Source organism: Neodiprion fabricii, chromosome 2 (assembly GCF_021155785.1).
Source record: "Neodiprion fabricii isolate iyNeoFabr1 chromosome 2, iyNeoFabr1.1, whole genome shotgun sequence".
NCBI classification, from domain to species: domain Eukaryota; kingdom Metazoa; phylum Arthropoda; class Insecta; order Hymenoptera; family Diprionidae; genus Neodiprion; species Neodiprion fabricii.
In genome coordinates, this window is record NC_060240.1 from 36,240,561 (window position 1) to 36,267,673 (window position 27,113).

The 27,113-nt window shown below is 37.8% G+C and overlaps 3 protein-coding genes and 1 long non-coding RNA gene across 9 annotated transcripts; 2 read left to right on the forward strand and 2 right to left on the reverse strand.

The window, feature by feature from the left end:
- LOC124176749 (nuclear valosin-containing protein-like) lies at positions 1 to 5,970 on the reverse strand. 3 transcript variants are annotated; one of them, XM_046558391.1, is made up of 11 exons: positions 5,712 to 5,970; positions 5,136 to 5,363; positions 4,706 to 4,987; positions 4,234 to 4,545; positions 3,892 to 4,111; positions 3,540 to 3,822; positions 2,856 to 3,360; positions 2,602 to 2,769; positions 2,123 to 2,449; positions 1,730 to 1,951; positions 1 to 1,650 (listed from the first exon to the last, which is right to left on the reverse strand). In XM_046558391.1, the coding sequence occupies exons 1-11, from the start codon at positions 5,865 to 5,867 to the stop codon at positions 1,522 to 1,524; spliced, it is 2,832 nt and encodes a 943-aa protein (XP_046414347.1). In that variant the 5' UTR covers positions 5,868 to 5,970; the 3' UTR covers positions 1 to 1,521. The 3 variants fall into 3 exon arrangements, with proteins under 3 accessions (XP_046414347.1, XP_046414346.1, XP_046414348.1); XM_046558390.1 differs by having other exon boundaries at positions 4,625 to 4,987; XM_046558392.1 differs by lacking the exon at positions 5,136 to 5,363 and having other exon boundaries at positions 4,625 to 4,987.
- Positions 5,399 to 8,874, forward strand: LOC124176752. Its single transcript, XR_006869455.1, has 2 exons — positions 5,399 to 5,628; positions 6,311 to 8,874. It is a non-coding gene; the product is annotated as an uncharacterized LOC124176752 (long non-coding RNA).
- Positions 7,169 to 26,761, reverse strand: LOC124176747 (1-phosphatidylinositol 4,5-bisphosphate phosphodiesterase gamma-1). Of its 4 annotated transcripts, XM_046558389.1 has the most exons (20): positions 26,351 to 26,761; positions 25,558 to 25,752; positions 25,341 to 25,490; positions 25,054 to 25,192; positions 24,445 to 24,613; positions 24,060 to 24,373; positions 23,759 to 23,965; positions 23,256 to 23,676; positions 22,567 to 22,878; positions 22,150 to 22,331; positions 21,829 to 22,006; positions 13,495 to 13,560; positions 12,071 to 12,262; positions 11,362 to 11,583; positions 11,055 to 11,261; positions 10,553 to 10,934; positions 10,280 to 10,419; positions 9,876 to 9,983; positions 9,647 to 9,784; positions 7,169 to 9,509 (listed from the first exon to the last, which is right to left on the reverse strand). In XM_046558389.1, exons 2-19 carry the CDS (start codon positions 25,727 to 25,729, stop codon positions 9,689 to 9,691), a joined length of 3,657 nt encoding a protein of 1,218 aa, XP_046414345.1. In that variant the 5' UTR covers positions 25,730 to 25,752; positions 26,351 to 26,761; the 3' UTR covers positions 7,169 to 9,509; positions 9,647 to 9,688. The 4 variants fall into 4 exon arrangements, with proteins under 4 accessions (XP_046414345.1, XP_046414342.1, XP_046414344.1 ...); XM_046558386.1 differs by having other exon boundaries at positions 7,169 to 9,784; positions 26,351 to 26,760; XM_046558388.1 differs by lacking the exon at positions 26,351 to 26,761 and adding an exon at positions 26,101 to 26,321 and having other exon boundaries at positions 7,169 to 9,784.
- On the forward strand, positions 18,239 to 21,696 carry LOC124176750. The gene is made up of 3 exons (XM_046558393.1): positions 18,239 to 18,983; positions 19,183 to 19,269; positions 19,751 to 21,696. Exons 1-3 carry the CDS (start codon positions 18,966 to 18,968, stop codon positions 20,978 to 20,980), a joined length of 1,335 nt encoding a protein of 444 aa, XP_046414349.1. The 5' UTR covers positions 18,239 to 18,965; the 3' UTR covers positions 20,981 to 21,696.
- Positions 26,762 to 27,113: the final 352 nt, after the last annotated feature.

Genomic DNA, 27,113 nt, shown 5'->3' on the forward strand with positions numbered 1-27,113 from the left:
TTCAAGAATAAAAACTATCAATTCGACTTATATATCGTGTCTTTGTCAAATCTATGAACAATTAATTTTTCAATGTTAAAGTCGTATACAAATGAGTAATTTTGGGACACCAGAGATTGCTCGCTGATGATTAACAAGGCTATAATATTCACAGTTACAATTTAAATATTAACTTGGGAGGAAAACCGAAACTCTTCTGCAGCATGATCAACAATTGAATACAACACCACGGTAAGGCTGAGGAAAGTATTTCTGTCCAACAATATACCTATTATATACATATAGCATAGCATTTGTATATAATAACGCACATCATAATCGATATTATCTCTCTGTAAGAATGTTGAAAGCTATGAAACTACCTAATGATTTTATAATTTGGATCTCTTACCAAAAAACCTAAACAGAAACAGCTCAAAAACAGTCATTCGGAAGGATGAGATTAAAATATACATCTAGTGAATAGTAATACGAAAACAAAATGTATCTATTGGATCAATTCAAGCTGCTGTTATATGCTCGAAGTTCTACAGACTTCAAACTAATTCAAGATTTAGACTCAAATCGGTCCTACAGTCTATCAAAATTTTTGAATCATGTCAAAACTATAGTTCCAACTTTGAACGATAACAATAATCGTACGATTGAAATTAAAGCTAAAGTATTTTATACCTATCGGTATGGGCATCTATCCCCACAATGGATCAATGGTACCTATTTGCACGTCGCGGCGGTACCTGCTATACTTGCTTTCACAGAGGGCACTGAAATAGACCGAGTAATAGGTATCATGCCTACTAGCACAAGTACAGGAATGCAGCTTATGTACCAAATAAAACAGGTGATTGCGGCAATAGATCTCTGTTAGTTCGACTTGCTGCGCACATGTTAATTCGAGTGGTAAAATAGTGAGAAAAATATATGCTGAATATGAATCTCGTGTTTCTCAAGTTACTCAGAGTGGAGATCCCAAAACTAGGTAAACCACTGACGTACGTACTAACAGGTAAATGTATGATTCCCATCGCGTTGCTTCATATTCCTGCTGAAGCTGGCAATGTGAACCGTATATATTTGCAAAATTATATACACACTGATAATGTCCTTACGTAAGTACGCACAGTTCCTACGAGTGATTAATGAATTTTGGAAATTTTTAGATTCATTATTCGTGCTCTGATAATTTGATTTTACAAATATTACAATACAGAAATGATATTGGCTAGGTAAATCTATCCACATTGTGAATAATACTTACAACTCAACACTAGCCTACTATCTTTGTCTGTATTGTGAGACGCGTATGCAACGATTCAGTTCTAAACCCTCTTGTAACAATGTCCTCGGGGATGTTCATGAGAATATATATATAATAAAAAACAATGAATTCTTAATCGCTAATCACTACATACACAATCATGAACTACAGTCACAATAAATGAACGTCATAATCCAATATCTCATATACATTCTCAGATAAATGGTTCGTTGAACAAACTTCAGCAACAAATAGACGAATATTCACGTTTCCATTGCTTCCATTGTTGTGTCAACCAACTGTGCATCTATCGGAGTTTCCATCGGAGTAACATCCAAATCATCTTTCAGCGGTGAATAAATTTTTCGCAGCTTTTCGTAATGTTTAATTTCCTGAAAATCGGAAAGTATAGAGTTTAAAAAGTTAGTATCTACAGTTAATCACAAAACCTCCAGTTATGAATTGTCATACGTTTTCTTGGACCGATGGTCGTATTTTGTCAAGAGCAATGCCAATATGCCTCATTGCAACCTCCACAGGTCCTTGATATCCGTTAATTAACTCTTTCAACGCCTCAAGCCCTGCCTCTCTAACTAAGGCAGCCAAATCTGCACCTGAATATCCATCGCATTTTTCACTAAATCCTATTTGGGCCAGATCTACATCAGTAGCTAGTTTCGGTTTTACTCCATTCTGGTGACAAAAATAAATTATTACAGTGTAAACTGTTTGATGTTCAAGCACCCACACATTCAATTACAAATAGCAGTGACTAAAAAAAAAGAATAATACGTATAATTTGAATTTGTTAAGAAGAGTAAGCTGTGACACCACGTTTAATAAGTAATTTATAACTAAAGTTACCTTCGTCAAAGCTCTCAGGATATCAACACGATCTGTCGGATTTGGTAATCCTACGTACAAGATTCTATCGAGTCTTCCAGGTCTCAGAACAGCAGGGTCGATGATATCTGGACGATTGCTTGCAGCCATTAGAAAAACTCCGCGTCTTCCCTCAACTCCATCCATTTCCGTCAACATCTGGTTCACCACACGGGATGTCGCCGAATTATCACCATCCGATCTCTTTGGACACAGGGCATCCAATTCGTCGAAGAATATAACGCACGGAGCAGAATTTCGTGCTCTAATGAAGCATTGTCGAACAGCCTTCTCACTTTCTCCAACGTACTACAACGGAAAAGACAAGATTTTTCCAAAGTAAATATATGTTGTATATTTTATTAATTTTCTTGACCTCAATGATTATGCTGCAGTCCGACGAATATCTTGTGTTTACACAAATGACGCAAGTTCGGAAAACATCAGTAAAATAAACTTACCATGTTTAATAGTTCCGGTCCTTTGACAGAAATAAAGTTTATACCAGCTTCATTGGCGATTGCTTTGGCCAGCAAAGTCTTGCCACAACCAGGAGGACCACACAGCAGGACTCCAGTTGCAGTCGTAAGGCCCAGCTCTGCACATTTTTCGGAATGCTTCACAGGTGCCTGGAAATGGTTGCACATATAAAAACTTTCAACGAGTTACTTAGGTAATTATTTGTAGACAAGAATTTATGTGGAATCACACTCACCAGTATAGACATTTGCAATTCTTGGCGAATATTTTGTAGAGATCCAATATCGTCCCACGTAACATCTGGGACTGTGGCGAATCCTTCTCTCTTTGCAGATGGTTGAACAACAGACAGAGCAGCTTCAAAATCTTGATGTTCGATAAATACTCCTTGAAGGTACTCTTCCGACAGTGGCGGTTGGTCGTGGAGCCACATCATCAAATCAGTCAATTCTGATGACTTTGAAAAAGCGGTAATTTTTTTTGTTTCTTCAACTGGATCAACATTTTGTGATTCCAGTTCATTTGGCATAGGGGTATTTTCCGGCTTTGCTGCCGCGATTTCTGGCACTATGCTGTCTTTGCTGATACTTCCTTCAGTTCCATTTAGTACGTTGTCGCAATCTGGCTGTACATTACCACAAACTTCAGTATCTGGAATACTTTTGACAACTTCTTCCGGCTCCTCGATCTCAACTGGTTTAGTTTCAACGGCAGTTTTCTTCTTGAGATCTCCGAATACTCTACATTGAATAGGTAAAATTTATAATCGACTTTTTGTTGGGAAAGAAACAACAAATGAAAGCAATTGTCAACTAATTCTGTGAAAGTTTCAAAACATTTGTTAATTTTCATCTTGATGTAGTTAAGACATATGAGTCTGACAATTATGCACAAATATTGACGAGTTTTCTAAAATGACCTATTAACAGCTGCGACGGCAGCTTCTCTGATTAATGCAACCAAATCTGCACCGACAAAGCCTGGAGTAAGTGCAGCTATCCTGGTTAAGCTGACGTCTGATGCTAGAGCTAGCTTGGTTGTAATAACAGCTAAAATTCCAGCTCTTGCTTCTCTATCGGGAATTCCTAGTGATACTTCACGATCAAATCGACCAGCTCGCCTCAGAGCCGGATCCAACGCATCTGGTCTATTTGTAGCACCCAGGACCAAAACACGATCACCATTCTCTTTGCTGCCCAAATCTGCATCAGCAAAACAACAACAGATTAAAGTAATAAATCTAAATTCTTCTGAATGCACACCAAACTTACCATCAAGACATGAAAGCAACTGAGCAACAATTCGTCGTTCCATTTCTCGTTGAGCTGTAGCCCTATGTGGCGCAACAGCGTCCACTTCATCTATGAATAAGACACAAGGAGCCACTGCTACTGCTTGCTCAAACAAATCACGTATTCGAGATTCACTCTCTCCAGAAACACCTGCGACAAGTTCTGGGGCAGCAACTTTTATTAGAGGGACAGCTAATTCCTAGGCAATGTAACAAGAAATATTATATTGGTATTAAAATTTACCCGTAGTAGCAATGGAAATGTTAGCAACGTTCAGTTATTACAACTGTCTATTATATGAGAATAATAGATTCAAGTTACCCCAGCAATTGCGTGTGCCAACAGTGTTTTTCCACATCCTGGTGGTCCGTGGAGTAAAAACCCTCGAGGTGGAGAGATACCCAATTTTTTGAAAATCTCAGGATGTTTGATGTGAATCAAAAGCTTGCAAACTTCTTCTAAAACTTTTGTATTCCCACCAATATCGGCAAATTGAACTTTAGATTCTATCACTTCACGCTTCTTTTTGGCTGGCGTTGCTGTGCCAACTGGGTAATTACCGTCTCTTTCAACTTTTCGTTTCTTAGCAACTTTCTCCGGAGGGGGAGATTGTAACACTATTTCAGACACACGCTGCAACGAAAAACCATGGTATATTCCATCTCAAGTTACTGGTAGAAATTATAATGGCAGGGAAAATCAGAATACTCACTCCCTTTGAAAGTGTGGAATCTACTTCCAAGGGTGAAGGTTTAGGAGTGCTTGATCTGGTATACATAGGATTTTTCTTCACCTCTCTATGAACATCCTTCGGCTCAGTTGTTCCCTTGTTTTCTTCAGTCTCCTTGGGCTCTTTGATGATTTTGAGCTTCTTGGAATTTTTGAGTTCTTCAGAAAATTGGGATTCCTTGGGCTTCTTTGCATGTCCAGAAGATGTTGCTTCCATTTTACCCTGCTCATCGTCACTGCTTATATCTATCAATTCTTTGTCACTAGAATTTCCATTCTGACCATCCAAATTCTTTTTATACATCTTCAGCAGCTGATTGTTCAATGAATCAATAGGAGCATCCAGCTACAACGAGAGAAAATTAATAACAGTTAGAAGAAAAATAATTAGCGATTAAGAAAATTTAATTACTGTTGATTGTTTCATAACCCAAATAAGACTTGAATGATCTGCAAAAAAAATTGCCTTAAACTAACATGAGAAAAATTCATACTTCCAAATCAACCTCTTCATCATCGTCATCTTCATCTTCTTGCCAAGGTGCATTGGGATTGAATTCATTCTTTTTGGCTAAGCCGTCGGCAATCTCATTATACGCCTTGCGTACCATTGCCCTAAAGGCACTGCGTTTCTTTGTGCGATAGTCACGGTATCTTTTTTGTAAATAATCAGCAATCTCGTTCACATCTATGTAAGTTTTGTCCTCGTTGTCAAGTAAAAACTGAAATAACGAGTTTCAAAATTACAGTCGTAAAACATTTGTCATGTGAAAAATAAATCAAACAAACAATAAAACAACATTCGGCATCGCCACGCGTACGTTGTTCTTTCTGTACTACTTTAAAAATTGCGCCAAATTATGGCGAACGTCGAATGCTCGTGGCGGTGCTCTGCAGCGAGTTACGGCTTCGCCATATCCCTATACTTCTGCTGAACTCTACGCCGCGCACGGAGTGCAAATAGCTTGAAGGAGACGCCGATTGCAGGTTAGGTGTGATTCAATTTAACATTCATCATCTAGTCGTGTTATGCACCTGAGGAGTCTGATAAATTACGGCGTAAAACTCACCGCGTAGACTCTTGAAACCATCAGTGGGTCCCTCATGACTGATCTGGGAAGTTCATCAATTCTCTGCCTGTTTGTATTCTTGCTTTTGTCCTCATTACTTGAACCTTGCAAAGGAATAATGTCGAGCGAAGTATTTAATTTGACAAATTTATTCATCACAAATTAAATCGCAATTAACTTTCACGCGTTAACAAAAATTCTCTACACCAATCTCGCCGCTCTAATCTTGAACCCGAGCAAGCTCGAAACTTTACCGAATGGCGGCGCGTTACGGGCGCATTCGGCACCAATGGCGCATTTCTTGACAATGCTATGAATAGGCGGCAGACGGCGTACGATTCGCGCCCGCCCTTTTAAATTCAATTCGAATATCCCTGTGAGAAGACTGTAATTTCACAGCAATAGAAAAATTAAAAAAAAGTATCTCTGTGAAATTAGATGAGTATTTTCTATAGCGCCACTGAATCACATTAGAAGATTTACTGCTAAGATAAAAATATTCACTTACAACTGAGATTCATTGATTCCGATTACACGCTAGGATATTTTTCCAAACTTATCGTCAAGTCCTTATACGCTTACTCTTTTCTGATTTTTAGATCCTAGTGAAGACGCAAAATGATTGGAGCACTGAATTACAGTATTCTGCTGCGCGGATCAAGACTATCCAGTTACTGGAAAGTTGCATCAAACGTGAAGTTCGACATGCCGTCGAACTCTACAACAGCAATGATGAATAGATCATTAGCAAGAGAAATGTGCAAATTTGTGCCACAAAGGTCTTCAAAATCATTAAAAGTACAGGGCTTAGACGGTATACCGCTTAGTTACGACATTATCTATACCTCACATGAATATCACACCACAGCTCAGTATTTGTTCACATATATGCCGGTTGGAGCAACAATAGGAGGTCTTTGTCAAATAGCATTGGACTTTGAAACTTTCTTTCCTGATCCGATGAGTGCTGCCTTGAACATATGGATTGCGACTTTATTTTACTTTTTAAATATCAAATCAGCTATTCTGGCATACAAGGCTCCAGTAAGAATCTATCACGACAAAGAAACAGGAATTTATAAGGCTATCTTCAATGACTGGAGGCCATTTAAGATCAGAACACTGGAGTTTAAAAAGGGATCGGTCGCACAAATTCCACCACCTGATGAATTCACTTGGTTTTCACACAGTAGATATCGTATAAACGGAGAGAATATCTACATGGTGCTCGATTTTTTTAGATACCCTAGTGATTTGTACAATATGTTTGATGGAGTAGCAGTTGAGACTGAGGAAGAAACCAAGAATGATGATTAGCCATACTAAAGTAACTGAATCATATAACTGTTGTATGAGTTTCTTGTAGTTCTTACAAACTATTGCACAGCATACAGTTTTACATGTAAGAGAGTATTAACACCAGATTTTCGATTGAATAAATTTAACACCATATTAAATTATGTTATAAAATTATCTGCAAATTTAATAAATCAGAATAACATTTTTTACTGTTGATTATTCGTATTTCTGTCCCTTTTACATTTTAAAAAAATTGATACAAAAGACTCACGTCGCATAATGAAAAACTATATGTACTTTGAAAGAATACTTAAATAAAAAAGAACCTTTTCGTTATACATTGTATAAAAATAAATACATTCATTTCTCTTACACACATCATGTCATGTGAACAACTATAAAGACGCTATTGCAAAAATAGTTGCAGTGAGATACTTTCTTAGAATTGAATTTTTCGATTTGATATTGATATGAATGCTTTATATATGAATATTTCTAATAGATTGATCATATAAGTAACGTATTATATACTGTAAGACAAAGAATGATGTATCTAAGTAAATGAAATTAATATAACTCGATTCATTTTGGTCACGATATGCATGTATATATTTTAAACCTACTTACGTTATTACAATGTTAATAATAAAATAATATAACATGACGAGTTACAAAATATTTCACTTAACTGCACTCGTCCTAGCGACGTAACATCTCTCTTTAGAATATACATAGATTTGTTCTAGTTACGTAAATTGATATATTCGCTCGTGGACCTCAGTCGTAAGAATTTGTTGGAGAGCACGTCATTAAGTTCATGTATTGTACGTAAAACTGCAATTCATGAAACATTGGATAAATTCACTGTGTATGAACGCAGCAGTATAGCTAAATGCATGAACACAATTTGCTCATACTATTTTTATTACTAATGCTAATCAAGCATTTACATATAATTGACAAATGCATTGTATTTTAAACTATCAGGCTTACTTAAATGTATGTATATCCTCTCTCTCCTTGAAGTTTTTCTCTGTATCAATATTTACGTTAAATGCACATCAATAGCTTACGTCTGAATCATTTATTGTAGGAAATTTGCAATTTTCTTTCTTTTTTTTTTTGCGTTACCAATTGATTTATACTTATTTAACTAATGGTTAATCCAGCTCAAGACTAAATAAATGGATGACATATGGTTTAGCAGTTGGATTGTTACATTGAGCAAAGCCTTTTCATATAGGTCCGTTATAACGATAGGCAAGTTCTGAGCATGCAACTTGAATTATACACTAATTACAGAGCAACTGATGTACATAAGACATCAGTGATCATCCAACAACTAGAACAATAAATGTTGAGCCTATATTCTTGTTGACATACTGTACACAAACATTATTTGATAAACGAAAACATACTATAATAAATTGGAGGATATAAATAATCCAATAATTAGTCAAATAATATTGGTAACAAGTTTCTCAAAAATCGAATCAACTATGTTCGAAATATTGATAGCATGATTCCTCTATCTACGCAAGATCTAAAAATATAATTCTCAAGTATTGCATTTATAGCCCCATAGTGAAGTTACTGATATACATAAATGTTACGTATGTGATTGCTTATTGTGAATTGTTTAAGAAAATTTAATAAATATTTTGTTTATTTTATGACTATTAAGTAAGTATTAATTTATCAGATCAGGATATCTCCAATAACGTTCTCAAGTGGCCTCAAGATGGTAAAGATTTATAATACAGCCTGTAAGAGCTAATTATAATATGAGGCAAAAAGCATTTTGTTTTTCATAAACTCTGGAACGACCAAATCTTTTTACATTAAAGATACAAGATTTTTAGAACCTTTACCCTCCATTACCTCAATCTTACTTTTCAATATAGATTTATTAATTATATCATTACCAATGGAATAAATATATAATATGTTGTGATACCATTTATTCTAGGTAATTATTTTTCATAGGAATATCATGATGTTTGCAGAAAATATTGACTCATCTTATATTGACATTCGATTACTATACGAGACTTTTCGGCATGCCCAAGGGAAAGAGAAAAAATTTCGTGCTAGAAGTTCGAAATGATTGGTAAATTTATAGCAACAGCTACGTTGGTCGGCTATTTCATTTCCTCACAAGCGCTAATGTTTCCTTTTCAATGATATGTCTCGCTGATATTCTTGTTTCAATCTAATGACATTTTACGTTTCATTACTACGCAAGATCAACACACATTTGCCGAGAGTTCAACAGAACTAGTTGGAGGATATCAGCTAATGTATTTGCTGATTGATACAAAATTTATTACTGGGTATGAAAATGTTTAGACATGATTTCGCTGTCGAAAAATATTTACCCAAAAGCTAGAATCGAGTACCAAACATAGCGGTAAGTTTTTCACGATATCTAATCTAAAATATATCCTAGCAGTTTAGAATGTGCTCTTGATATGTACAAAATAGTGTAGATTTCTGATGCTTGTTTTCCAAGGTTGGTTAAAAATCAGGAATTTATGAAAAAATAGAAACAAATTTTTCATCATTTATCTTGCACTTCCGTTTATACACTGTCGTATTGAAAAAATAAAAAAATACCCGAATTATAAATATCTTACCCAGCACTGTCAATGAAACTCAATTGACAATCATTCGTCTAACTATAAAAATCCTATATGAAAATCTGTGTCCGGCTCATTCGGAGAGCTTCCACTCATTACAGAGTTATGTCTAAGAACATGATTATGCCCAACTTCCTGCAATAGATGTACAGATGCATTACGAAATTTTTTTAGATTTTTAGTAAATTCACAACTAATATATTGAATCTAAAGCTCATATGCATACCGATGTTGATCCGATTTTAATATGAACTAAGAGAGAAGCAAGTTCAAGATCTTCACTGAAACTATTCTTGAGTGGCACACTTCTATAGCCTGTTCTCAAACATCGGACCTAAACAGAAGAATAGTCAGTTTATTTGATGAATTATTGTATCGCTTTTGTAAGAATGTATAAAATTATCGACCGCCTTAAGTAATTTCATTTCATTTAAATAGTGTGCCTGCAATTCAAATCTGCGAACTACAGCACAGAACTCATCTGCAAGTTAACCGACTCAATTCTGTTCTCAAGGAGGTGCGAGTTTAATCAAGGACTAGATCTTCCTCAGTTTAGATTGCAGACACAAATTCATTTCACACGCTTGCAGCGATTTGCTAAGTAAATCAAAAAATAGTATGACTGCATACCGGAAATGTAGCTTGCCCGATGAAATTACTTTCTCCGAACATGTCTTCATCTTGTACAACAAATCGTAACAGAGCAAAGTATGGATTTGCTATTTCAAATTCGCAGGATTCGTTCCACATCGGATTGAAACCATTATCCGCTGAAAGAAACGTAAAATATTTGCATAATGTTTTCCGAAAAAATTGTTCAATAAAAATTCGATCATACGGTGTAGAATAAAGTACTAGTAAAGAAAAAATGTTGTTTCAAAAAGATTATTAACTACATCTTACTTATTGCTTTGGTATTTAATTTTACTCCAGTATCAAAGTCCGCCCCGACAACTTCAACTTCGACAAACGGACTAGCGATTCCTCTTCCCGATTTGCTCAAATGCCTCGCACCAATAATTTTTAAATTAATTTTCATCCCGGCAACGTTATGCAATGTGTTCTTGTCGTATGGATTAAAATCTTCTCTGAACATGAACTCAGGTTTCAGTAAATACCCGCTGTTACCATTTTCTCTGAACTTTGCCTGGTTAAGCTGCATTGGCTTATCACCTGTCTGATAGTTCAGAGCTATCATCTGACTTCCAGAATTCCACATCGGCATAGGATTGTAATTGGATGAATCTATGCGCTGACCTTTCGGATACACCCGGCTGAACTGATGCTGCAAATGCAAATAATTTAAACTGGACCACTTTGAAGAAAAATATGCATAATATTCTTCAGCTGCGCAAGACCTGATACTGATTGAATAACATATATAAGTTTGGTAGGTGTTTATTACCTGGTGATATTTCAAGAAGAACTTATTGTCCTGTTGGCAAATAAGTTTTTCAGCTTTCGTTTCTGGGAAACTGCTCATTTCGTAAAAGACAAATCCCTTGGACTTGATTCCCTCCATATGGAAAGGAACTGAACGGAAATAAACCGTAAGATCAGACATTTCTTTCGCTATTCGCCATGCACGTTCCATTTTTTTGTGCTGATTTTCCTATACAAAGAAAGAATGCCGATATTATGAGTATTTAAGACAGCGTAAAAATACATTGAGAATAATGATTAGTGTATCGCTTTATGCATGAAATACTCACCCTAGCACTAGCATTTTGTGCGGCTTCTCTGATGCTCGTCATCCATTCCAGAGTAGAGTCTTTGGATTGAGCAACAACTTCAAACGTAGAACCCGTGTTCGGAGTCTGTATTCTAAGAACCCAATCTAGCACAGGTCGTTCCCTGACTGCCAACTCCACAACTGCTCCCATAATGTCCAGTGATCCCTTTTGCAAATTTCCAAGCATCATGGAATCGGACGACTATGTTGATATAATAACAGATGTTACAACGCATATAGAGTGGTCCCTTCTGATAGATCTATAAAACTACTTTTTGAAATAACTTAGATCATTTTAAGGATAAATTTCTCCCGATTTTTTAAACTCGACATTTCAGAAATCAACAAGTATCTGACTATTTGCAAAAATGATATTTTTTCCAACAATTTTCCAGCCCTACTCTTTTAATTCGTAATGCTGGTAAATTTTACATAACTTTATGAAAAAATTTATCGTTTAGGTAATATTTTAAAATCCAATTACGAAGAATATCGAGATGGACCGCCTGTCTACTTTACATGGAATGGATGTAATCGATTTCTTAGGAAACATGATAAAATTTTTTCTGACATGAAAAGCAAGACATAAAAAGAAAGCTTTTTTGCGGCGTACATAAAATTAAACGGATTAATAATCTTGTCGCATTCACATTATTTTCAATTTCTTTATTATTTTTATTTTTGTTTACGTCTGTTATGTTTTCTTGAGACCCCAATTTCTCCACGTAAATAGCAGGGAATAATTGCTGCTTCTTCCCACCGTAATCTCCTTTCCACCAGCCTCCTTCACAGCAATTTACATTCGTGATTATCGCATGTTTTGAAAAGGTCAATTCGTCATCTCTGGTTCCTTTAAAGTCGTAAATAGCTTTCACTGTCAACTAAAATCAATATAATAATCATCACTAACGCAGATCTTAACTATGAAAGTATATACGTACACATATACTAGTAAATCACGTGTTGACTTGAAGTGAATATGATCCCAGTGAGAATGTTTTGATTTGCTCCAAAAACTCCCACTTTTTATTGAATTTTTCTTTCAGATATAGATACAGTTTCCAGCAGAACTTGACGCAATATTTTTTTTTTTTTTTTGTTTTTCTCTACACAGCCCAGCCCATGTGGATTCGCCGTCATTCTATGGCCACCATCTTCGTTCGATCTGCAACTTTGGCATGTTAATCCTCATGTGACTTCGTGACCCACGTATTTTTGTGTTTTGACGAAGAACAAAAATTTACCTGTTTCGTCATTTCGAAATTTTCATGAAAATTGTGTTTTTCCATTGCAATTGGATGATTGTGGACGAGCTGGCGGCAATTTAAAGTAACCGTGAATTTTTTATTCGTGGAGAAACACAATTTCCATGAAAATATAAAAATAGCGAAACAGAGGAAAGAATTCTTTTTTCGTCAAAACGCAAAAAAAAAGGCCTCTCATGAAATCGCATAAAGGTTGACATGCCAAAGTTATAAATCGATCGAAGGTTGTCGCCATAAAATGATCGACAAATCCATATGGACTGGATCATACTAACAAAAGAAATAAAATGAAACAAAGTAGTAATTATGATCAGCATGCAAATAAATACTACAGATAAGTTGGAGCGAAACGATAATTAAAGCAAATACCAAAAAGAAATCATCAATAAATAAAATAACGATAAGTGAAAATTCAAAGATTACGTGACTACATAAATAAGACGGATAATATTATATACATGATTAAATTAAATCAGACAAATGATGTTAATAGAATAAAGCAAATAAAATATGTATTAGTTTGCGGCAAAACCATTAATCAGTGAATATGTCGAGTATTATTTTGTGTTTGATTTTATTTTATTAGATTAAATCGAATGTTTATTACATACGCATTAACTTTTTCTCAATAGCACAGATTTTCTTAATTTATATAAAGACTCTGAATAGCCCGGCGAATTAAATTTACCTGATAAAATTTGTTTTTAAATCCCCACATACTGACTGATTAATTGCACCTCTGCAAACTACGGTAAAAAGTCGCGAATTGCAGAACCTTTCAGGATTTTAAAAGGATCGGGGAAACACTTTTTGGGGATGAATATCAAGCCGTTAATTTTGTAATTTACCGGAGATGTGAAACTGCTAGGATCCATGTATCCAGATGTGCCGTAAGCCGTTCCTTCATCCGGCTCCTGAAACAGAAACAAAAACAGTTATAAATAATTTTTAGCTCAAGACAGACGATGAAAAATTTTTTAACGTGACTTACGATTTCCTCCCTATTTCTTGAATTCAAATTCCTGATATAACAGTAATAATGATAATGATGATGATAATGATAATAATAATAATAATCCTAAGGAAAGAGGCACTCGTCACACGTTAAATTCACGTATAAACATGACATCCTGCAAATAAAACTACGTAGCACCGAGAAGCTGGGCTCCACTTAAGATGCGCATCGCGTCGCATCGGATATCCTGGGTCCGGGTGATCCAGGGGTGTATAAAGGGGGACTCGCGGACCCGAGCTGTACCGAGAATGCATTACCCTCGCCTTGGGGTCTGATAGGATCTCGGAAAACCACTTAGGGACTGACAGTACTTTACCACGAGCTCGCTCGGCTCCGCGGGGGTTGTTTTGTCGTTCTTGGTACGAAACGAATACATTAGTCGACTCGGAGAGGAGAGCTCGAGATCCAATGATGATCGATCTCCGAAAAGTAAGAAGAAGAGAAATGCCGTTCCATGATACATTGTTAAAATTGAGGTACTGTTGGAGCCACAAACGAGTTAAGTTACAATCGCACCTCAAACGAAAGTCCGCAAGAACAGAGAGTTTCACTTTAAAGAAAATTCAATTTTTCACGTATAAAATAATTGCCTCTAGTCCGTTATTAAGAAGGAAAATAATCTTTGGATCAAGTAACAGCAATAATTTGTCGCTTTTTTATCAACGGATTTGCCAAACGTTATGAAAAATGATAATCGTTATGAAATTTTGCGTCACGGGTTGTACCACAAGTGAAAGTTCTATTTTTTGAACCACCTCGGGAAGAGAGCAGGCTAGAAATAGAGGAAGAAAACAAATATGGATCTTGATTTAACGTAGAGAAATAGATATAATTAAATGATTACGCGGTGCAAGTCGACCAATGCGGTAGGTACATGCGTCCATTACATACTTCGGGGAACTCTTTAACGCGAAGAGGAGAGTCTCAAGCCTCGACACGAAGTTAAACAATTCACATGACACCGCAGATCCGCACGTGCATTGAAACGTGTACCTTGTATAAACTCCGATTCTGTGTAGACATACCGTAGATGAACGTCAAGTAATCGTTTCTCTTCACCGTGAACGTGAAAGAATTTCCGTTCAAAGTATTTTCGATAGATGAGAAGTAGTTGTTTTAAACCTCTAAAGAAATCGAAACACTATCAGAAATTATTATCAAAGAATTTTAGCAAAATTTCAGATACATCTTTCCGTTGGATTATATAGTTGAGAATATTCGAATCCTTGTACCGTTGTAAAGAAACTGAAAAAACCATAAACTCTTTTATTTTTTGTTTGATCGACTTTTTCTTTCAGGACACGTTAAATTATCAACGAAACTCCGGAGGTCAATAATTTATTTCCCAATAAGTGGAACGAGCTTATTGACGCACCTGCTGTAAATTTTTTACATCCGGTATGACTATCGGACGAATGAATAAAGAATGCCATCTGATTGACTTACTGGAATTGGTTTCTATTATGTAATCGATTACGGATATTTACGTTGTATTGGTAAACGAGTTCGTTTCTATCCACGTTTTTTCCTCTCTTTTATAATATGCACATGCGCCATTAAACGCAATACGCACTTCCGGTTCTCAAAGTTGAGTTTTTTGATGCAGGAAATATGCAGCAAACGCTCAATCTTTTAAACAGTTTCCATCGGGTAGGTAACATTCAGAAACTATTGGAATCCAAAGAAACGCTTTCATGAAATACAGATTTTTTAAAAACGTGGAATACCTCCGATTGCATAAAATCGCAGAATATACATTGGACAGGAGTAAGGAAGTTTTCAGTATCTAAATAAAATACCAAAACAATGTTATAACATTGCAGGAGGATGAATTCCCGGTATTTTAGAAGCTTCCACAACCTTAGCACAATATTTATAAACGCTGTAATGTGATAAACAATATACCAACAGATAGAAAGGTTTTCCGCAAACAAATTTCTGCATAAATCAAATCAGCATGACGCGTAATTCGAGATAATAATCACGGTATTAAAAAGGAAGAAAATAATTAAAACCGTACGTTGTTCTCTTCGTTTAGAAAAAAAAAAAATCTTCGATCCATCTCCTATTTACCGTAGATCAAGCCTGCATCAAACGTATAATTGTGTGCTTAAATACGCACGGGGAATTTTTCTGTCAGCTGCATCCTCGATCCGCAGGTACAATTATATCGTTGCATGTAAAATCGCATAACCGACGCGCAGACAGAGACTAAGGAGCGATCATTATTCAAGGCAGGCAAAAGGTGAAAATTGCAGATAATCGCCGACTATTGTACCTGAGAAACCCTGTTCTCGTTATACCTACGCGATCCTACCAGTTCGACCGGTATTTTCACGCGAGGTCGCTTATACATAACCCGCAGGTAGTGTGCAAGCCCCTCATAGTCTAGGGATAGGAAGAGACAGTCATCCGTACATGACAACCTGCCTCATCACGGGCTCACCTGTGCCTTATTCTTCTACCTACACGTGGATACATACAGTCGGACCTTCCGCGACCTTTTTGCCCCTGGGTTGATATTTTTTAAAGAATTTATGACCCACCCGAAGGGAGAGAAAGGCAAAGGTATTATAGGAACGAAGAGAAGAAGGGCAGCCGCCCCCGTCAAATATCTTTTGTTCGGCAACACCTGTCGAGTATAAATTTTCCATGTCATAAAAATGAAAATCGAATTTTGCGCCATCATTTTCACGTTCACCGTGCATCCCTCCGTCATTTTATCTCCCTGTGATCTTCTTCTCGTCGTACCATTTTTAGAAATTTTTTTTCTTTTCCGTTACTCGCTGTTCGTGGAGGTCAAAGTGATTTATACAACAAAATCTGGTTTCGAGCTCGAGCTGAAACGATTTCTCTGTATAAGGAAATCGAGGAAACCAGACATTGAGAATCACTGTAGGGTGTAAAAAGACACGTTGAGTTATTTGTACGGTACGTTAACAGTGACGAACGACGCCGGGAAGAAGACTGATCAAAGAATTCCGTGTAGAAGGTAATCCATTGATCACGCAATATAAGGTGCTGAGTCAGAAAACGACGAGATCTTAGATACTTGGTACAAGATTTTCACGTGCTATTCAGATCTAATTGCCATCTCATTGTCAGGCTCTCAGGTCAATCCTCGTCGATCGAAAGTCAATTTCTCACCTTGGACGATAAGAAAAAAAATTTTGTGAAAAATAAAATACTAAAAAACTTGTCACGCCGATTTTAACTTACAACGGAGTTTGAATTAGTTACAAATATCGTAATAGAATCACGCAATTATCTAGGAGCTCCAATTATACATACGTATACTCGTAGAGTTGTTTTCATTTTCCATATTTTAATCACTCGAAGCCACCGCAATTAGCTGAGGGAAACGGAAAATTTTAACTTCCGAAGCAAAGGGAAAAATCCTGTAAGTGTAAACAGCGAGCATAGATTATTCCTACCGCAACTGCGTCGCACGTGATTTTTGCAAAATGGTTTAATCTGCAACCGCATGTTACGCACGATCCTTATAATATTGTTTTACATAGAGACAGAATATAAATGAAACTAACTTTCCGAGAGTCGACGATACAATTCCACGATTTTTGTATATGATCCGTAAGCTAAGCTCGGATTCAGATGTGAAAGATTATTCCATTAGAATAATTATATCCTGTAAAAGCTACCTGCCCCGATTGACGATAAGGTTTAAAAGGACGGAGTCACGGCATTCTGCTTCCTGACTTCTGCAGGGCCGCACTTGTTACCTTCTCAAATAAGGGACGACCCTTCGACCGCGTTCTGAACCGTGGGAGTATTTTCAAATGCAGAATTATGCGATGGATTGCGCACCGGAAAATCTCTGCCTGCGGCGGCAAGAAAGTCTGGTCTATGATTTTACCGTCTCGGAGTCTCAACCCTCATTTTTAAGCTAGTTTCCCAGCAGTGTTGAAAAAAAAGAAAGAAGACGCCTCACCTCTGAAAGCATTTGCAAGGTGCATTCGCAGAGGCATGTCGATCGTCCCTTTGGTCGGGGATATTTGATTGTCCTGGAGATTCTCTTTATCCGTTTTCTCATTACTCCGGCAATCGTAGTTATACGTGCTTCGAATCGAACGCCTCGCGAAATGACCGCAAGACCGTATCCGCACTGCCAAATGCCGCTTCTTGCTAAACATGATCTCGTTTCTGGCTTCCTTGAATTTCAGAGGCTGGTAGAAGAGAAGCAGCAGCTGGTGAAACGCGCGAGCGAAGATCAGCCACTTGAACGATCCTTTTCCTTTCTCAAGTGACGATAAATATCGTCGTGTGCGTAAAATGCAGACGCGTCGTATGTTCGTCCGTGTGAATTCTTCCGCTTGTCGTTAAGTCGAGTCAGCTCAACTTCTGCGGTGTCAAAGACTAAGCTATCGGCGACCGCGATGACGACGAAAATGGTCCGTGGTTATTCGAACACACGTCACGTTCTCGTCGTTGATGCAGCAGCTGCAAACTCATCTATCGGAGGAATTTATGAAAGAATATATGCGAACTGCGAATTCCGTGTAAAGTGAATAGAAAATAATAAACACGCGAAATTTTGCAAACATGAATCGCCATTGTTGTTTCTGTGTGTTGACAATTATAATTTAGAGCACTTCGCTGTTTTGAAAAATTTCGACAACGCGTGATTCGTAGCTGCAACCAATTCCTGATATATTGTTTACCAATACCGTTAATTATCGAAGTGTAAATAAAGCGACAGCAAGACCAGCAATGAGATCCATTTTCCTATTCGCAAACTAGTTATCGCCACTAAAAATTTCGTGATATTATTGCTCTGTAATTTTTGTTTTTCTTTTCGATGTTTATACGTGCAACCAACCACATCCTCGAATCTGGTGGACAAAATCGGAGGTTTTGATTTGTTCGACTTGTTCCCCCATTTATCTTGTAACGTATCATGCAGATATTTCCATTAGACAAACCGAATTTCCGAGTTTAATTGATCTTTTACTTGCAGCGAAAATTCGTCGCTGTATTTTTAATCGCTGCTTATGGTTTTTGGATCGACAAAAAAGGATTGAAAAATATACATATGCACACATATTGGTAGAAAAAAAAAGCAACGAGGTGCCGACGCTCTGGAACTACTACTTCTTCGACGACGCTTCTGGAAGGGGAACACATTTATACCTAGCAGGCGTTCCAGACATGCAGTCGGGGTTAGTTTGTAAAAAGACGCGACCGAGGTTGGATCGTTGGGCGTGGTGTACCTGAACCGGCATAATCTATCCACCTGCAGACACGGACGATTCGAGAAGAGTGCATCGACAGAAATCGGTCGGGAAAATGGATGTATCGTGGCTGGTGAGTAGAGGCTGCGATCGCGATCTATTAATCAATTAGCACATACTCGGATAGTGGGTGAAAAATTCATGCTTCGTAGTTCTTCGATCTTCAGTTCTCTGTCCCTTGTTATTCGATATTTCAAGCCAGCGAAAATATCTAACAAGAAGAAAGAGAAAATTCTTTCACTGATTTTAATGTTTTTTTCGCTTCTGCACAGATCGGCTTCTTCCTAGGAATCGAGTTCCTCTGCGACCGGACAACTCTCGCTCACATCTCCGTACTCTCGATCCCTAGGGATGCTATTGTGAGTCTATAAGTACAATTGTGTGTGTTCAACATCCAGTTATAATTTAGTAGAATTACAAAAAATAAAAATAAAAATAAGTAAGTAAATAAACGATTAAAACCGGAATCATACATCACCGCCAAGTTTGGGAATATGATTTCAGATTCTTATACACGTATACGTCGCATATCTAAAACGCGAGTCAACCTGTTATTACTTTGGTCTCTTTGAATCCGTAATGAATACCTGCGCAGTCTCATTTTTTTTTTTTTTTTTTCTTACTTGAACTGTAAGACCCTTGTTGTAACCAATAAGGGTGGGAAAGATTCGAATTTTTTTTACGAATTGAAGTAGCACAAGAAAGAATTCCTTGAGGTCGAATTAAAGCATTTAATATTGCTAAACCTAACGAGAACTTGAATTCCCATTCCTTTTCAATTCACCTTATATACGTTAGAAAACAAAGAATTAGAAATTGTGATCTGATTCGTCCCTGCAGGGCTCTGGAACGCAGTACCGATTCCAATACTTCGTGCGCGACGAGCACGGGGATTACAAAACTCAGGAAGAAGCTGGAGAAGGTGGAAGCGCACGTGGAAGCTACGCCGTCGAGGAGCCGAACGGTGAATTGAGAATCGTCCAATACACGACGGACCTAAGCGGCGGATTCAAGGCGCACATAAAGGTGGATCACGCGGGAAAATCGCCGTCAAAACTCCAGGAGATCGACATACCGGCTGAGGAGATGCGGAAGTTGATGAACGAGAACCGACGGAAGAAGGCGGAACCGGACGTGCCGGAAGTGAAATCGTCGAAAAGCTACGTTCTCGGTCCGCCCCGAAAAATGTCCGACATTGTGATGGAGCAGGCGGCAGCGATCAGGGAAATTATATCCAAGGAAATAAAGGCGGAGGAGGAACGCGAGGGAAAGCGGAAGGGCAGCGAGAATCTGATGGATGAAAATCTTGGATCGACGGACGTCGTCGACTGCGACGAGGAGAAAACGGGCGCAAAAATTTCGGAAATACCGCCTCCTCGTATTTCCTCCTCTCAAGTTCAGGACAAGACAAAAACAACGCCTCCTTCTTCGCGCCGTGGAAGCGAAGAAACGCAGGAGCAATCCGTCGACGAGGTCGACTCACGGGACGAAGTTTGCGGATCCGGAGGCTGTCAGTCATATTCCGGCGAAAGAACTGCCAAGACAGTTTCGATCAAGGACCAAACACAGGGAAAAAACAATTTCCAGGTTCCGACAGACAACTTAGAGATCGGGAAGATCGGGACAGAGACCGCGAATCTCCAGGAAGGGGATCCGCAGTCTCCGTTGGTCCGCGCCGCCGTGACTTCTAGAAAAATCGACGAGAGTCCGAGTCTCCCTCAGGTAGCAAAGCCGAGTCCGGAAGTTTCGGGAGGCCCCGTGAAAAATTTCACCTTTAAGAACCGCATAATGTTTTACAAGCCGGCGGATAAGAGTCCGAACGGCTCTCCGAATCCGAATCTGCTCAGAACGTCCGACGGCGTTGAGAAGTCCGTAAATCTTGCTGGAAACTTGGCCAATGAGAATCAAGCGAGCACCGGAGGACTAGAAGAAATAGTCCTATACTCGCCGCAGGCGGAGAACGGAGACCAGGGCGATCGGAAGCGCAGGTTCATCAAGGTGCCCTACGAAGTGTTGAGACCCTACTTCGCCGGCGTGCAAGAAGAGGAAGAAAAGAAAATGACAAAGTGATTGATCGAATAGAGAGAAGATATTATTGTAATAATGAACAGATTTATAGTGTTGCGAAGAATTTGCTACAACACAATGCTGCGTAATTACAACGATATACATACTTACCTTACATACGTAATACGATTAATGAATTTGTGATTTACACAATACGATAGTATTTTTAGACGTACTGTACGTATTTTTTAAATATTCATTCGAAAAATTGTACTGGAATTTATATACATTTTTTATTCATAATAATTTACGTTCCGGTTACTTATATACTTATATCGATTCCTCGAGGCATAACGTATATAAAGTTGAAATTTATACTTTGAGTTGAATTTTAATTTTAATAAATTACAGCTGCCTCGAGTTATGAAACCGCAGAAAATAATGACATTTAGAAACTTCAATTACTTGTATATTACTCAGCCGTGGATGACTCCACGCGTTCGTCTAATTTGGGCATAATTTCGTATTTTAATATTTAGAAACCGATGACTTAACGGTGGTGGTGATGATTTTAGTAAATGGGTCGGTGCCACGTGCAATTTTGATAATAATCGCGATGGTTTGTGAAGTGCGACCACAACACACAACCTGTGTTCAAACGACTGATGATTTTACACACTGTACAGTCCAAACTACGTAAGATATACAGTGTATACCGTTGAATTTTACTTATAGTAAATAAATAAACAGTTGAGTGAATGAATAAATGATCAAACAAACAACCGTCGTATTTTTTGGTAAACCCGTCATGTATACGAGGAAAAGAAACGAAAAACTTTTAGGTACATAATGAAATTTATAGAAACAATATATTAGATAAAATGATAAAAAAAAAAAAGATTGACACTCACCAGACCAGCTCGGCGCAACATATTCTGATTAACAGGATCGGTGAGCTTAATTTTCTTGTAGAGCGGATGCCGTTCGTAGTAGCTAATCAGCTCAACCAAACTCTCAAACTGGACTGTTCCAATAGTGTAAAGACGACCGTCCTGCTTTATTCTACAATGCTTGATCTTTCTTTCTGCCCTGGAATGAACAAAAGTTAGAAATCTAAGTATCGATATCTGTTACCAGTGACAATAAAATTAGGGCTTAAGGGTAAGAAAACAGGGCATCTCTGCATCGGCAAAAATGTAAATGTGAGAATAACACAATTGTTTAAAATTTACCTAAAGGAAATAGCGTATGAATTGACTTCCTTCTCACTAGGCCTGACCAGAAAGACTCCGTCGGCAGATACTCGTCTCAGCATATCTTCCGCTTCGCCACGAGTACAATCGGCATGCCACCATTCCTTTTCTTCGTGTTTACTTGGCTGAGGAACTGGCTCTCGTAGGGTTATCAAAAATTCCTACACCCCATGAAATTACACAATTGATAAGTCAGGGTATTTTATCACTTGCCGTAAAATGGTACGAAAGTTGATGCAATATCATCACACAACTTTCAAAATATCACGTGCGACATTTTTTTGTTACACAGGGGTAAAAACCGAGGAAATTCAGTTACTTCAAGCCCCCTATTTTTGAGTATCTTTATAATACTAAAAAATATGAAATCAAAAGAGAAACGTTCAAAATAATTACCTGAGTTCTAAGCGGATGATTACGGTAGTGAGTAATTAGACTATAGAGACTATCGAAACAGTTCGTTTCTATCAAGTAGAATTTGGTTTGACCCATGTGTTGCTTGATCTTAATGCGGCCGTGATTGACCGTGCCCTGCCTCCAAAATGAGAGACAATAATCCCCTACAAAAGTGAAACTTTGCCTGACTAGGAACGTGCCGTCTCCTAAATGTGAATAACGTCTGAGTAGTTCCTCAGCTTCTTCCCTATCTCTTCCCAGCTTTCCATGAAACCATTTTTCTCCAAAATGTAATTCGTCGTTTGGTACGCCCTTTCAGTAGAGAAACAAAAAGGAATCATATTTCATAATTTCATATCAATATCATCAATAGAATTTACGTGCAAGGACAAAAAAATTTTGAAGATTTCACATCTCCTGTCGTGAATACATGAACAGCACTTTTTTGGAGTTAAATCTACAGCAATTGTGGCAACATTTACAAATCTGATAAAAAGAGTTACGAAACCAATGGTAAGAGTGACAACATCCTTAGATAGATCTACCAAAATTGATGTAGATTTGACTCTATGGAAGTGCTATCCATATATTCACCACGACAGATGTAAAATCTAGATTACATTTTTTATCCGTGTGCGATTAAATTTAGACGTCAACCAATGGATCGAATTTAACGAATCCGCACTCACTTCTGGTGGCCTGTGAATAACGCCTTCTTCCTCGTCATCGTGATTTGCCTCTGGAGGTTTCGAAACTGTATCTGTATAGTACAACTTCTGGTCGGTTAGAACAAAGAAGTGAGGATTCCACACTTTATCAATTGGATCTTCAAGGTATAGGATGCCCTTTTTGGTGGTATTTCTAAGATCCATTTCTTGCTTACTGTCATCATTTTGGGAAATGAACAGATTCTCGTCTACTCCATCTGGAAGTTTTTTATGCTTCAGTAAAATTCTTCGCCGCAATGCGTCCGGTGATGGAAGAACAGTTTCGTTTTTATCCACGCGCTGGGTTACCAGCATATCACCAAATATGTCCCGCATCCAACTTGCCATTTTACGCTGCTGAGGTAACGTACAGTTATCCTCAATCGAAAGAATGACTGGAAATCTGTAAAGAGAAATTGCGGAGACATTTTGTAAGGATTTGACTATTGTTCCTCTACCAATAATTATTTTAGGGTTGATCTTACTCAGATGTAGCAAAGGCGTGTTCCTTGATCGTTTTTATAACGTCCACAAACTTGATCTTAGTTGTGAAAGTGTGTCCATGATAAATAAACGGCATTCCATCTGCTCCGTCCCAGCAATCTAGTTCAATACATCTACAGCCAGCCCGCAGAGCTCTGACATATGCTTGACAGCTACTTTCACTGAATATTTGATCACCAGTCAAGTACCTGTTTTAATTTTTAACTAATTATGAAACTGTTCCAAGTGCATCACACAGTAAATGATATATTGAGAAAGGTAAACCGGAAAAGGTGGGCTCACGTGTTGTGAGACGACGCAATCCAATAATCACTCAAGGGTTTGGTCATGTCGTGCGTGACTTGATCATTCCTAGCATCCCAAATTTCGTTTTGTTTAGAGTATAAAAAGTCGATGAACTCTGAAAAGGTGAAGTATGGCTCCTGAACGTCCCTTTGAGGATCCTGAAGATATTCTCTTATGAAGCGAGATACTTCCTGTTCCACATTTCCCAATGAATCCTGTTGCTCTATTAGTAAGAAGTTGCGAAACGCTTGAAGAGTGACTGTTTGTCCCCTTTCCGAATAACCCACCAATTTATCCCAATCAGCGAAGTTCTAAGTGACAAAATACCTTAGGAATGATTGCTATAAAATCAAACGTGAGTGAGGATTTCAACCATACATACATTTGCAATATTATCAAACATCAGCTTGTAGTAAAGAGTAACAAAGTCGTCAAAGCCCAACTCTGTTCTGTTCCCTGTATCGACTTCTTCAAACATCTCTCTTAGCTTGTTGGTCATAATCTTACAGTTCACTCTTGGTAAGAAGGCTTTGACATCCTTCAGAGTGACCCTATTAATGAAACTATAGTTAAAACAGTTGAATCATTCATCATTTACTTCAAATAATTATCATGCAGAATTTAGAACTAACGGACATATTCATTCATTCACATTCCTCGCGTTACGAGCTACAAGACTAAGCTTTTCGTGTTCTGGTGAACTGCGCTTGCATTACAGACCAATAGATGGAGACTATTGATTTTCTCTGCTTCTCTTGCGTATAGTTATTGATAGATAAGACAGTTTATCAGGTAGACTAATTCAGCGTATTATCTGATATTGATTCGGCTGGGAATTCTAATGCTATTTCTATTACTGGAAAACCACATAAGGATATAATAGTTCAGATTGGATCCCGGATATTTTCTTTAGCTGAACTTTCAGTATTTAGCAAAGCTTATGGAATAAGTTGACACAGATAATATCAAGCTTTTATTAGTTGCAACTTACGTCTCCCTGGTGTTCTCCATCGAGTAAAACTCCTTCCTCAGCCATCTTTCAACTTGCAGCGGATATGGAGCATTAATGGTATCTTGAACCAAATGACGGAGGCCTCGCACCCAGAGCTCGCACTCTGTTTCACTAATTGCTGAAGAATCAATTCAATTGGTTACTAGCACAAGGAACAAAGGTAGAATCTGAATCTTGTAAGATGTATGAGATGAAACAATATAGTATAATATCATTTGTATACCAAATTTGACATAATTAACATATTTTTCAACGGTCTTTCTTACCAGATATAGATAACGTCTTAAGGCGAAACTCAGAACCATAGTAAACCACGAAGCATCTCATGGATTCTATTTTTTTAGAATCCTCCGGCCACTTGTCAAACTCATCATAATTTTTTCCAATTCTTACTTCCTTAATCTCCCTTATTTCAACTGAAAAAGCATACGTATGACAAAATACAGAAGCGCACATGAAAGCAAACCCTTCTGAGGTTCGTACCTGCGCCTTCGAATGGTCTGAACGTAGCACTCCTTGACCAAACTATTTGCCTAGTTTCTCTACGTATCAACAGAGTCTTCTTCTCAGGTCTCTTGCGAAGGAAAAATCTGGTAACCACTGTTCCCCGTTCCAAACGACTTATGATCTGCTCCATCTCTGGTATTCCGTTCATCTTGCCGAAAATTTGGTAACAATCTGAAGTAATGTGAACAAACTGGATAGTTTTAAAAATGAATTTGGGTAATGAAAGACACAAATGGGAAACGCTTGTGACTATAACAATTTCTGTTTACGAATTTTACGACCTTTATAATACCAGTAAATATTTTTTGATACATCGGAATTTCGAGCTAACCTTGAAATCATTCACAAGTACATCGAAGACTGGGAAATTAGAAAATCAATCGAAGTGCGAGTTACTGCAAGTACATGCGATTGTTATACCCCATGTAGCAAGGCAAAACATAACCAATAATGGAAAACTCTCTCGCGTTAATTTCACCACTGTAAACAATTGTAATTTTGATGTGTCACACCACGAACCTTTCACACTCTCTATTTAAGACGTAACTAGCGTTATAATAATGTTTGCAGCAAGCAGAAGTCACTTTTTCGGTGTTATTATTTTACAATCGGGTTACATTGTATCATAAAATTCAGCGCCCCGTTTTTTCAGTTTTCTTATTTTCATACAAACAGCATTAAAATAAACTTTCCATAACATGCATGTACGTACACTCCGCATCGAGGAACGTTTCTTTTTTTTATTTTTTTCAAATAGGCGATATTTTACCTTATATTCTAATGAGGAAATATATTGCACGAACTAAATGCGGTTAAAAATGAGACCGTTGTATCATATATCCGCCTACTGTCATCAACTGTCACATTGTCGAAGAAGTATTCAGCCGCTGTGCAATTAAGCTCCCGACAAACATATCGAGCAGCAATATCCGTATAGTTTCGGTACATCCAATACCCACTCTAATACGGCACTACACGTATGTCGTACGATGTACGCATTCGTGCATAGAAATGGAATAGTCAAATAGTGTAGCGCGACGTACGGATGCGTGCACTACTTTAACTCCGCAGGAACCAGCGGAAGGCAGCGGGCAACAACACCAACTGTTTTCTCCTCTGATTTTAGCTTTGAGTTCGAAACTCACGGTTCGAACGCGATTGAAATCGCCTGTTGGCGATTGGTAAGTACTTATTCGCCTTTGCGCAAGCGACTTGCGAACGGCGCAACTGCGGCTGGCGGGCGCCGTCGGTTCAATTCGATAACAAGAAACTCATTGCCCAGGTAACTCCTGCAGTCGTGACTGCGTATAACCAGCAGCGATATTTGACGAAATCAGTTCGTCTGCACAAATTTACCGAATGAGCTAATATTCACGACCGTGCAATAATTTTTCTACGACTCAGACGCTCAAAATTAACGGACATTACACTTCCGGGAACTGGGTATAACATAACTAGAACATCGTGTGATTCAAGTTTATCAAGTTTAATTACAGTATATAATTTGTAGTTATAAATCGGAGTATGGATAT